Raw genomic sequence first — 13,921 nt, 5'->3', positions numbered from 1 at the left:
TCTCTTCCATATGTGTCAGGACCATAACTAATATTGGCAAGTTGCAGGTTCACCAGAAAGTGAACATTTATTTATTTATTTATTTACTAGATTTATAAGGCTGCCGAACCCAAACAATGTGTCTCTGGATGGCATACCACATAAAAACAAACAATAAAAGGGAAAAAAAATCACACAGCATTAAAATATACACAATAAATAAACCTGATGTATTTATATAAACAAAATTCACAAATTCTCCATGACAAATTGACCCATTCTTTGGGGTCAGGGTGAGTAATAAAAGTGACAGAGAGAAGGCAATGGCAAATTATTAACTGAACCCAAAAGCTGAATTTGACTCTAAATTGTCTTTTACTCCCAGAAAAAACCCCAAGCTCTTTCATACAGTACTGGAAAAAACAGATGTATTTCTAGCCTAGAATTCATTTTTTTGTTTGAGGATATCTGCACTCTCTCCCATCATCCCATTAACTTGTATAATCTATTCTCCCATCTTAGATGAGAATAATAATACCAATTTATTAATGTCACTTTATTCAACTGAAGAACCCTGAGGAAGTCTGTGTGCAAATTACAAAATAACAATTGGTTCCCAAACTACTGGTAGAGGCATGGTGTCCAATGATAAGATTTATTCTTATCTAGTATTTCATTATAATCTTGCCAGGGAGACAATGGAACCTAATATACAGGAATTTGACCTTAAAAACTGTGAATAATAGTGAGACAAAGAAAAAATGCGGAAGTATTTCCACTTACTTTCTATCTGTGAATGTAGATCATTGACTATCACTTGTAGTTGCCCAATTGTCATATCTCTCAGGTCTGTGGGTTTTAAACTTCTCTTCATCAAGCATTCACTTATATGAGGCATATGTGGCAGCTAAAAATAACATTAAAACATTTAAGGCATGCATTAGTTTTAGCAGCACACTCTTTGTTTGCAACAATCAACTTTCTATGTCAAAACAGTAGTAGTAACATTGATAATAATAATAATAATAATGATTATAATAACAACAACAACAATAATAATAAACATTGGAAGGGACCTTGGAGGTCATCTAGTCCAACCCCCTGCTCAGGCAGGAAACCCTATACCATTTCAGACAAATGGCTGTCCAGTCTCTTCTTAAAAACTTCCAGTGTTGGAGCATTCACCGCTTCTGGAGGCAGGTTGGTCCACTGGTTAATTGTTCTAACTGTCAGGAAATTTCTCCTTAGTTCTAGGTTGCTTCTCTCTTTGATTATTTTCCATCCATTGCTTCTTCTCCTGCCTTCAGGCGCTTTGGAGAATAGCTTGATTCCCTCTTGTTTGTGGCAGCCCCTGAGATATTGGAACACTACTATCATGTCCCCCCTCGTCCTTCTCTTCATTAAATTAGTCATATCCAATTCCAGCAACCATTCCTTATATGTTTTAGCCTCCAGTTCCCTAATCATCTTTGTTGCTCTTCTCTGTACTCTTTCTAGAGTCTCAACATCTTTTTTACATCGTGGTGATCAAAACTGGATACAGTATTCCAAGTGTGGCCTTACCAAGGCATTGTAAAGTGGTATTAATATTTCGCATGATCTTGATTCTATCCCTCTGTTAATGCAGCCTAGCACTGTGTTGGCTTTTTTGGCAGCTGCAGCACACTGCTGGCTCATATTTAAATGATTGTCCACTAGGACTTCAAGATCCCTCTCATAGTTACTACTATTGAGCAAGGTACCTATACTATACCTATACATTTGGCTTTTCTTGCCTAAATGTAGAACCTTACTTTTTTCACCATTGAATTTCATTTTGTTAGATAGCGCCCAGTGTTCAAGTCTGTCCAGAACCTCCTGTATCTTAAGCCTATCTTCAGGAATGTTAGCTATTCCTGCCAGCTTGGTGTCGTCTGCAAATTTGATGAGTTCCCCATCTATCCCCTTGCCCAAATCGTTGATGAAGATGTTGAAGAGCACTGGGCCCAGAACAGAGCCCTGGGACACCCCACTACACACTTCCCTCCATGTAGCTGTAGTTCCTTTGAGGACCACAAACTGAGTTTGGCAGGTCAGCCAGCTACGAATCCATCTGGTGGTGATGCTGTCTAACCCACATTTTTCTATCTTATCAAGTAGTAGGTTGTGATCTACTTTATCAAATGCCTTACTGAAATCCAAGTAAACTATGTCCACAGCATTCCTCTGGTCTACTAATTTTATCACTTGGTCAAAGAATGCAATAAGATTTGTCTGGCATGATCTGTTTTTGACAAACCCATGTTGGCTTTTAGTAATGACTTTGTTTGCCTCTAGGTGTTCGCTGATTCGTTGTTTGATTATCTTTTCCAGAATCTTCCCAGGTATTGAGGTCAGGCTGATTATATTATATTAAAGTGTCCTGAACAGTGCACATACAGGTATCCTCGACTTACAACATTCATTAAGTGATCATTCAAAGTTACAATGACACTGAAGAAAATGACTTTTGACCATTTTTCACACTTATAACCCGTTACATCACCATGGCCAAGTGATCAAAATTCAGGAGTTTGGCAACTGGCATGTGTTTATGATGACTGAAAGGTCATGTGATCCTCTTTTGAGACCTTCTGACAAGCAAAGTCAGTGGGGGAAGCCAGATTCATTTAACAACCATGTTACTAACTTAACAACTGCAGTGATTTACTTAACTGTGGCAAAAAAGTTGGTAAAATGGGGCAAAAACTCACTTAACAACTGTTTTGTTTAGCAACATAAATTTTGGGCTCAGTTGTGATAATAAGTCGAGGACTACCTGTATAGTTTCTTGGTTCCATATCAGTGCACAGAATATATAGTCTCATAGAATTCTTTATTGGCCAAGTGTGATTGGATACACAAGGAATTTGTCTCCAGTGCATAAGTTTTCAATGTACATACAACAACAAAATGATCATAGCTACAATCATTGATCATAATGATTAAAGATTGTATAGGGGGCACATATTAGAAATATGTGTTAAGGAAACTCCCTATCCACTAAAACTCTGTACTGATGCCATTCACACTTGCAGCAGAATCTGATGGTACTGTACTTAATGGGCCATAGAATTTTAGATTGGAGAGGGAGGAGTATCTCTTCAATGAAACAGGAAAATTAAAACTGGCATGTGCGAGAAAAATTTGAAGGCTGAGAAAATGTTACCTTCATTACCCTCTTTATCTCACCACTTTTGCCAGCATTACTACAAGTAGTCCTTGACTTACAAAGTGTTGCTTAGCGACCAAAGTCCCTTCAAAAGGGACTTATGACCTGGATTCGAATGTCTGTCCCCTGTCACATGAATGCATTTTGGGCAGTCATTTGTGAATATGCGCAGTGCCCCATGATCACCTGAAAATGTATGATGCTTTTGCCAGAACTTGGTGTTTACTTCTGGCTTTCCACAAAAACCACTCAATAGTGAACAATGGTTTGTCATTATGGGGTACTGAGTGTAGATTAATGAGAGAAAAAAAAAGATTTTCAACAACTGCAGTATCAGGCTGCAGCATAACAAAATTGCCAAAAGTGAAGGGGGTCTGAATACTTTCTGAATGCACTGTATATAAAATACAATTCAAATGCAAGTGGTCCTAGGATTATAATAGCAACTGGAACCAGTACTTCCATTACTAAATTATATGATCATAAAACACAATGTCATGTGACCGGACTGCTTAGCAATGGCAATCCCCATTGCCATTTTTAAGTGAGGATCACAGATCATTAAGTGAGGGCTACTGAGAGAGCTGGAAGGACTTAACAAGAGTGACTTGCAATCTTCCTCGCTGGCTTCCCCATTGACTTTGCTTGTGGGAAGCTGCAGGGAAGGCAGCAAATTGTGATCATGTGACTACAGTGCATGGCAACCACCATACATGAAATCTGGTTGCCAGGAGCCCAGATTATGATCACATGAGTACAGGGACCTTGCAACAGCTGCAACATTGTTGACTGCTTGTAAGTCCCTCCTATTCAGTACTTTTGTAACTATGGATGGCTGCTGAACAAATGGCTGTAACTTGAGGAATAACCGTACGTTATTTTAAAAAATATTCTAAGTGTACAAAAAAAATATATACAAGCACTTTCATTTATAAATACTTCCCTCCACAAAGTCCAAAAATGTAAGGAAATTAAAGGCATGAATTTTTATGTGATACATACAAGATCAGCTACTGGAGATTTTTTCCTATTCTGTTTTTCCACTTCTACTTGCATTTTGGCCATTGGCTTTGCCATCGCCAGGGCCATTTTGGCTTCAGCTTGAAGTTTCTTTTGTCTTGTGAGAAAATCCATATCATCCAAGGATTCAGATTCTTCCTCAGTAGTATCTCTGTCAGAATAGGAAGAGCTCTGCTTGCTCTAAAAAAAAAAAAGTGCAAATGTAAAATAAGCATGGACTTATTTTAAGATTTTAAGATCCCACATACTGGTGTAAAAAAAGGATTACCTGACTTTGTAATTACTTGATATATGTACAAATAAAAAAAGTCACACATTGATGTAGATAATATAAGTGGGCAATACTATTATATATGAGCGTGTATGTTCATGTACATAAACAAAGTCATCTTTGACAAGTGTATCTGAAGCCTTCTTTTCTTCTCTGAGTTTGTCATCTCTGCCATCTTTGTTCTATTTTTGTTTAGGATTGTTTTTCTTGTTTTAAAGTTTTTTTCTTGTATTAAAGTGTTTTGAAGTTTAACAATCTGTAAGCTGCCTACAGTTACTGGGAATCAGACAGCACATAAATAAATAGAACTCTATTCTTCCATAGCATCTGCATCATCCTTTAACTCGTGATGGATTGCAGTGGGTAGGGCCACATCAGAGAAATCAACAGGACCAGTAAGTACATGGGAGTCACACCCAAAATTAGTTTTAACAATTAACCCCCCAAGCTGAAAGTCTCATGTTTTAATGAGAAATTTAATCATAAAGGAAAAGCATTGAATATTATTTAAAACATATTTAAATGTCACTGTCAAATTTAGCCAACATATTGTGCATCTCTATTCTAGAAGTAGAGAGCTTAGACAGTGTATAAGGCCTCTCTGTTGCCCATTGTTAGGACTGGATTCTCGACAAACCAAGCCACCAAGAGCAGCCGTCCTTGCCATGCATGTAATTCCCAGTGACAAATGATGCCACTAGAAAAGGTATTTATTATCTTTTATACTGGTATTTCTCAATCTCAGCAACTTTTAAAATATGTAGACTTTAATAGCCAGAATCCTCCAGCAAGCAGTTGTGGGAGTTGATCTTAAAGTCACTGAAGTCGAGCAACATTATTTTACATACAAACAAGTGCCTTGAAAAAGTCAGTCTTTAGATTGCCAATGTATTAAAAGTATGTTGAAACTGTGTGGAAGGAGTTGGTTTATCCTTCCCAACATTTCTGATGGATCTACATGTGCTTATCAGATCAACAGCAAAACTCACCATAGGAGATAAAGGTGTATCTAGACTAGTTTCAGTCTTGCTGTCATCAGCATCACTATCTTTGTCACTTCCACTGTCATTGACAAAACAAATTTGCAAATTCATCCCACTCTGTAACCTTGAAAAGAAAAAAGAAGAGTGACAGCTATCATTTTCTGCAGGGATGCTAGATGCATTTAATCACTGTAAAGTGGATTAAAAGTGGAGCTAAACAGGATTATTTCTAATCTTAAATGTTTATACTCAAAAGCTACATACTTTACTGCTCATACATTTAAATAAAATTTAGTTGGAGACTGATTAACTTGCATGAAATTGCTAAAAAGATTAGATTGGAACAATTATTAAGAAACAAATATTTAACAGAAGACTTTTAGTTCCAGATATTACACCTTTTCCTAAGATCTAACTGTTATCGGTGGTTATTAAATCAAATCAAATCAAATCTTTATTATAATCATAGACAAGCATAGGAAGGAAAAATACAAACAGTTACTAATTATAAAAGTTAAAAAAATAATATCTATATGTGTACATATCTATACAGGACTACCTGTAGTTCTAATACAGTGAATTCAGAAATTGAAATGCAGGTAAACAAGTTAGAATAAATGTCAATATGGTCTTTACAATTATCATCTTGGGTAGAGGTGAGTATGACATCCGACATTTGGCCTTGAAATTTTATCCTCAGGCCCACACGCCAAAAAGTAGGCAAAATAATCCATACTCCAATAAGTAAGAAAAAGAAGTGAGCAAGACAGTGATTAAAATAAATATGAGTAGCTTCCCATATATTAATAATTTTTTTCATGTCACATTAGAAAATAAAATTCTATAGCAATGAATTTTGCTGCAGAGGCTATATCCATGCCTCCAAAGATCACACCTGGCCTTCATGTACAGGATTAATGCTGTACAGGATTAAGTACATCTGTTTATCAAAAGGGAAGAATGCTGACTTAAATACTTAGACATAAAAATAAGAGGAAAATATATTGTCCAAATGTTCATACCAGAGAAGTAGCCACAATATAAAATAATGTGGGATTTCAAACAACGAGAAGACTAATCCTGTTTGGTTTTAAGGGAGATCTGGAAATACTATATATTCCAATGAAATATTTGTCTTTTTCTTCAGAAAAAGTTTGGAAATTAGTTTATATATTCATTTTAAACAAAGATTAATGTATGTGATTTTGAAATTAAAGTATATATTGTGCCAATAAAATTGTTGGACTTGGAGATAGAAATCTGTTTGGCTTTATTTTAAATGTTTATTCATCAATAATCTACAATATCTATTTTATAAACTGGGGAAAACTGATATACCATGTATAATTCTTAGTGGTCTGAGTGGTGTAATTCTTATATTAAGAGTTAAGCCTTTTAAGCCTGCTTACAGGTTAATTTTAAAACTGATTTTAATTTCCCTTTGACTGTGAAGCACATTCCTTTTTAAAGGTTTTGGATTTCAACTTGCAGCATTATATCCAGCACTGAAATTGCAGTTCATCACATTTAGAGAGAAAAAGTTAGCTAAAACTAAATTAAGGTTATGTCACCTTAATACAGTGAATTTGAGTAACTATATTTCCTATTCTTTTTATCTAGTCCTACTGTACATCTTAATAGAAGGGATCTCTGCAAGACAAATTGCTTGTGCTTTAACTTACAATTATTGAACCTTTAAAAAAAGTAGGGAAGGAAGGGAAGTGGAATGCCAAACTCATGCCTGTTATGAAGCCCCTCTTAGAAAAATGAAATAATTTACTAGATGAGAATATGAAATACATTACCAGGCCATTGATAAACTAAATCTGGACTGTTAAAGTATTGTTCTAATTTTGACAGAAGGAAGGGAGAAATTACAATGTTGAAAACAATTTACCTGCAGCAATAATAAAAATAATAAAAAATATAATCACTTCCTATTAAGACACACAAAGAAATGCTTTAACTACACATTGCTGCTATCTAACCAATCCTGAGATCAGCCACAAGGTGGCTTAGAGTACCTTCTGCAATTTGCAGCATTGATTCATGTTGCAGTGGAATATACATACATATTAAAGGACTTACATTTAAAATTTAAGGATCAGACATCTATTTGTGTTTACAGAGAGGCACCTGCCAAAGCATTAATAACTTGCATGTGAGGCCGAAATAAAGCAATACTTTTAAAAGCATGTTTCAATACTACATGGTGCTGGCCTACTACAAAACAATTGCTCCACAAAAGTGTTTATTATGAGTCTGATGTTCTTATCATTCTGGATATCTGGACTTCTATTCATCATTCTCAATTAATAAATTCCTGAATTGTCAGGAATGATGTCAAGCCATAAAATAATTAAGTATAATTTATAACCACAGATACATAGTAGGTTGCATAGAAAGACATGTTTTTTCCAGGCATATATGTAATATTCATGTAGGAATCATAATTTATAGGAAAATTATTCCAAATCTGTTAGTTCATTAAGAACATGAAATACGATGGACAAGTAATCACCAAGCAAAGACATAATAACCATATGCTTTGATTTATATTATTTCTTGATAGCTCCCCCTCACCCCAAGATTTAATTTTGTATTACTCTTCATGGAAAGGACAGTAAAATATTACTTTCCATTTACTTTAATGCTTCTTTGGATGCATTATTAATATGCAATATATAATGAATAATTATATGCATATTTTTTATGCAATGCCCTTTTCTGCTGAACAAGGTTTCCAGTGGATATTAGATCTAAATTTTAAGCCTTAGGGCATAAATTACAGATACCCAGGGACTGTTTTCCTCTTTGTTCTAGCATTGTTTGCAAAGAAAAATAGTAAGTTAATTTCTAGCTTTTTTGCATGAGTTATAATATCCCTGGCAAATGTGGAAGCACATTTAATTTCATGTATGAAGGCAATTTTAGGACTCATTTTAGTCCTAGTACCATTTACTTGGGAATACATTCATAAAGTTTAATAGAAGTTACTTCTGAATAAGTCCATTTCTTGGGTCAGCCCAAAAGCCCATTTAATTTCACATTCTGTGTATCACAATCACCATCAGGAAAATCACAATCATGAAATGAGGGCGTGGTCCTCTTCCACACTTTTTCCTGAAGCTGTGTTTCTGGAGATACTAGCAAGAGGAATAGCAATTGCAGATCTATTCTCCACATATTTTTCTAGTCCCCATTTAAAATGTATCTGGGGACATAATCAAATCTAACTTTCATAGTTAAAGTAATTATTCCATTATACTATCAATGTGATTTATGGTTGTGGCTGCTGTTCTTCTGTTTCACCATTTAGCTAACAGATTACTGAATACTTAGGAGAAACTCACTGGGTCAGAAAATATTGATCTTTAGAGTGACTTGAAAGATCCAGAATGTGATCCTGAATGAAGAAACTGACCTGATGTATGTCATCAAAATCTGTCTGGCCAAAAATGTGAGTGTCAATTTGATTAAACAATGATGGCCAGGAATTCAAGCACAGAAGGGAAGAAATGATTGAGGAAGAGATGAAATCAGGATATAATAATAATAATAATAATAATAATAATAATAATAATAATAATAATAATAATAATAATAATAATAATAATAATAAAGTTGGAAGGGACCTTGGAGGTCATCAAGTCCAACCCCCTGCTCAGGCAGGAAACCCTGGCCTATACCATTTCGGACAAATGGCTGTCCAGTCTCTTCTTAAAAACTTCCAGTGTTGGAGCATTCACCGCTTCTGGAGGCAGGTTGTTCCACTGGTTAATTGTTCTAACCGTCAGGAAGTTTCTTCTTAGTTCTAGGTTGCTTCTCTCTTTGGTTAGCTTCCACCCGTTGCTCCTTGTCCTGCCTTCAGGTGCTTTGGAAAATAGCTTGACTCCCTCTTCTTTGTGGCAGCCTTTGAGATATTGGAACACTGCTATCATGTCCCCCCTTCGTCCTTCTCTTTGTTAAACTAGACATACCCAATTCCAGCAACCGTTCCTTATATGTTTTAGCCTCCAGTCCCCTAATCATCTTTGTTGCTCTTCTGTGTACTCTTTCTAGAGTCTCAGCATCTATTTTACATCTTGTCTGGGAATTTCAAGCCATGTGTTTTTTGTAATAACATAAAGCAGAACTGGGATTCTGTTGTATATTGTCCAACAATCTTACTGTCTGAACTTGTTTCAGAGGCAAGGAGCCATGTCCCTTCCAAATAATTGTGCCTGAGTATTTAACATTGTTTGGTTTATAATTTAAGTATTAAAATATTTGTTTTTCAGATGGTTTAAAACCTCTATGTCATGAAAAAACCCACTAAAACACAAATCAACAGTATTCTAAAAGATAGAGCTGGCAAAGAAAGACAGCAGCAAAAAAAATCATTTGAAAAAGTCTTCCAAGCTATTGTTAATTATATATTTTAAAAGAGAAAAAGAAATAGATAACACAAGCACTTTGTGGCACAACTGTATGAATAAAATTGCCATCTAAAAATGTTTTCCACTTTGGCTAATTATATTAAGCGGCCAAATATAAAAAGTAAACATTTAGTAGCAGAAAATTCTCAAACAAAACATAAGCATTTAATTGCTTATTGGTTTCTTGCTCTAGAGGAATCCCTGAAACTTGGGGAAAAATCTAGTTTCAACTTTAAAAATATTCCAGTTTTCCTGGAATAGTAAGAGCCTATAAGTTATTCAATCTAAAGAAAGTGTTTGTGTGGGTGCTATATAGGTAGCCAATGGTACGTTTATTGCATTCAGATGTTACTGTAGGAGAGAGTATGTTGCTCATGCAATGCTGTTATGAAGGTCAAAGGCAAGTTACCATCTTGTCTTGAGTGATCCCTTGGATCCTTCTCAAGAAGGTGTAACCTACTTACCGTAGTTTCAGATGATAAGAATGGAAGATTCCTTGCAACATTTTGTGGGAACAGAAAAAAACCCTAAGAATGATATCAGGACTCCAAATTGCTATTTTGGGGATCAGGTTAAATTAAGTCCACCACAGTAGAAAATACCTCTAAATTCTTCACGTCTTGCATTATTATGTCACAACCCAACTATCACTGACTACACAACAAAGCAAATATATAATACAATGAGGATGTCAAAAGCCTTGTGACCTACATTGGGAGTTCAATTTATATCAGGACATAATGTTCTGAATATTTTTAGAGCTTTAAATACTGCATGATTAATAAAATATGCTACTGGCACTTTTAAAAATATTTATATCTTGTCTCTCAACCTCAAAATGGCTTCTGGAAAAGAATATAAAGGTATATATTTCCCAACACATATTAAAGAAAATCAGACCCAATGTCTGGGAAACCTTCACATTTATTAAAATGAAAATGTATATGACATTTTCACAGTAAAACAAATACCACTAGAAATTAAATAAGTTGAAATCCTCACAAAATGGAGTTCAGATACCTGAGAGATATCTCTTTGCAAAGTCAACATTATGATTTTCTCAAAGCATAAACTGAAGCTTTATGTCTGCCTCTACCATGCTTTAAACTCTTACCTGCTGAAATGTATTAAAATGGGAAATGTGCCAAGTACTGGGTTAGTTGTTACTCACCGAGAAGAAAGGCTTGGCTTGCCACTTTTACTACAACTCGTATAAATTCCTGGGCCATCATCAAAGAAACTTCCAAGTGCCAGTTTTTGCCTGATAGATTCTCTTTCATTTTTTTGCGCCTAAGGGGAAAAAAATGTAACTGAGCTACTGATAACAAACCACATTCCTCGTAAACATTTTTTAAGTTGTATAAACATCAGAAGTCATAACTTATAATTTAAAGTGAGAGATACCAGAGCAGTTGCAGACACAGAGCTTACTCTCACTGTATCTAGCAAATACTGAATAAATGTAAAAGTATGTCTAAGTGCTCTACAGCTAGAAATGCAAAGAAAAAAGAGGAAAAATAGATCCCATTTCCCTTTTGGTTCTTCAGCCCCTCCCCATTTTTTTCAAAATGGAAAAAAAGTTAGGAAAGAATAAAAAAAAAACCTTGAAGTAAATATTTTATTTTAGAATAATGAAGGTAGTAAAATAAGATGTTAGGATTTCACTCTCTTTTATTGTCCCAAAATGTTTATCATTACAGTACTTGTAATAGTAATGGTATTTATATCTGTTCTAGGTAACTCACTGAACATCATTTTGTGTCTGGCCCTATCATATTATTAAGCAATTGGTCAAGAACTACCTGTTATACTATTGGCATATATTAACAATTCATGTCCAGCTCCACTGATTGTTACATACAAGGCAGGACTTATTTCAAAAATTTCCCTTGCACTGTATCAAAAGCCTTTTCTGCATTTAACAAAACCACCATCGATTTTAATTTTTAAAAAAACATATAACCAGAATATTAATTAATCTAATATAAAAAGATACTAGTCATTCCTTTGTAATATAAGGATGGATGGTGAGGATCAGGGCTTTTTTTCTCGGAGAAAAGGTGGCGGAACTCAAACCTGGCCATGCCCTCATCAAACCCTAGGACCGCCCCTTTAGAGAACAGGAATGCAAGTAAAATTTGGGAGGGGCTATTTCCGGTGTGGGAGGGGATATTTCCGGTGCGGCCGGCCCGGAAAAAGGTGCCGGAACGCGGTTCCGCCGCGTTCCGGCTGAAAAAAAGCCCTGGTGAGGATGGATATTACCATCTGTAATCTACATGTCATAGCATCTATGATTTCTTCATGACATAAAAGTGCAGCTTAATATTATGCAATTATGCATAATCTTAAGAAAAGCTACGTTATAAAATATATATTAATTTACTCCTGTCATGTTTGACTATACCGTATATACCATTATAATTACAGTTAACAAAAACCTTCTTAAACAATCAGTTTAAAGCACTGATGACGTTCCCTAGTTGGCTAAGGAACATCTTGTAAGCCAAACAGCCAAGCTCAGAGAGCACCAAGCACCTAACAGTTCAATCCTGAGATTCATATATTCTACTCTTTGAAACTAAGTTTAATTTGGCCATTACAAAATAAGAAAGCCCTCTTTTCTCCCTCTTTTTTCTCTTAAAATGGCTTCTTCTTTGCTGCTGGTTTTTCTGCAAGTGTTTTAAATGCACTTTTAGAGGACCACTGTACGTACATATGAGGAATTTTAAGCCAAAAAAATCAGTTTAGGGTCCTACTCCAAAGGAGGAGAATATAGAATAACAGAGTTGGAAGGGACCTTGGAGGTTTTCTAGTCTAAACCCCTGCCAAAGCAGCATTTTTTGAACAGAAAAGGACAAAAATTATCTTTGAACATAAAGCAAGTGGGAGCTAACGGTCAACATACAGCATTCTAAACAGCTCAAAAAGTGCAGGAACTTTGGTTTATACTCAAGAGATGTAGCTTATAGACAGAATAGAATGACTGCAATCATACATCAATCATAAAATGGCAGGTTTTTAGACCATTGTGTATAACCTCTGGCTTTTTCGTTAAGTGGCCAGAATGGTGTCACTTTCAAACCTCTGATGATAGTTTAGCGATGGTCAAAGTGTGGTATCTAAATACAGGATTCTATTCTATAACACTGCAAGCTGAAAAGTATAAAGAAATTAAGAAGCTAAATAAAATTATTTTTTTTAAAAAAAAACTCTACTGTAAGTAGCCTCCTCTTCCTCCTGTCAAAACTGCTGATCAATGAACTGGAAACCCTATCTCTCCCATTGCTGATCGGAGCCAAAATACGAACAAGGACCAAAATGGTTTCCTGTATGTGTGGTTTATCATCTCAAATGAAAAAATGATAGGTATTACAGATACGCAAGATCTCTGGCAGGGAGCTGAGTTTGAATCCCTTCTTTCATCAACATTTAGATTCTTATCTTGTTTATTATAGTTGGAGGCACAATCATCTCAAGCAATTACAGCAAGATCTATTTTGCTTGGTGATTCTGAGCAGCAAATCCATTAGCAACCCTCATTAGTCATGTTGCTACAGTACAGTACACCACTAACTGAAATCTATTCCCCATCACTTCTAAGAAATATCTGCAGAGAACATCATACATCTGGCACAGAGCTTTTCTGTCTCAAAAGGTGTAGAGCCAAACAAACTGCAACATGAGGGAAAAATCAATGGTTTTAAAAGCACATTTGCTGAACTTAATAAGCTGATGTATTCATTTTCACTTCACCACAAGTGCTGCTACAAAGTAAAAGAAACCTCAGAGGTCTCTTTCATTTGAGTTTTTTTTATCCAATATTCTGCCATCTGTTGTTATGGTAAACTGAATTTATGAAGACGGGAAGATTTTCATGCTGGAAGAATCTACAACGTTAGCAAAAATATATCTAAATGTAACATCAGTTTAAAATATTGTTATTATAAATTTATTATTAAAATTGTTGCTAGCATGTTTGTGTTCTTCAATATATTTGTCTACCTTCTAAAAAATGCCAGACAAGGTCATCTAAATTTCCTTGACATTTCAGAAAATCATT

At 35.2% G+C, this 13,921-nt stretch overlaps 1 protein-coding gene across 2 annotated transcripts in view; it reads right to left on the bottom strand.

Annotated features, from left to right (window-relative positions):
• Window positions 1-13,921, bottom strand: part of LOC107302693 (schwannomin-interacting protein 1) — a 313,366-nt gene that overhangs the window by 9,957 nt on the left and 289,488 nt on the right. For both annotated transcript variants that reach the window (XM_029287271.1, XM_015831832.1), the window contains 4 exons: window positions 11,033-11,151; window positions 5,450-5,567; window positions 4,172-4,369; window positions 763-886 (listed from right to left, as the gene is read on the bottom strand). In XM_029287271.1, the coding sequence (XP_029143104.1) occupies window positions 763-886; window positions 4,172-4,369; window positions 5,450-5,567; window positions 11,033-11,151 (559 nt within the window). The remainder of the gene's footprint in view (window positions 1-762; window positions 887-4,171; window positions 4,370-5,449; window positions 5,568-11,032; window positions 11,152-13,921) is intronic.

Source organism: Protobothrops mucrosquamatus, unplaced genomic scaffold, assembly GCF_001527695.2.
Source record: "Protobothrops mucrosquamatus isolate PMUCROS unplaced genomic scaffold, P.Mucros_1.0 scaffold_281, whole genome shotgun sequence".
In the NCBI taxonomy this organism is placed as follows: Eukaryota; Metazoa; Chordata; class Lepidosauria; order Squamata; family Viperidae; genus Protobothrops; species Protobothrops mucrosquamatus.
Note: the sequence above shows the minus strand (reverse complement) of the source record. Positions and strands in the feature narration are given on the sequence as shown.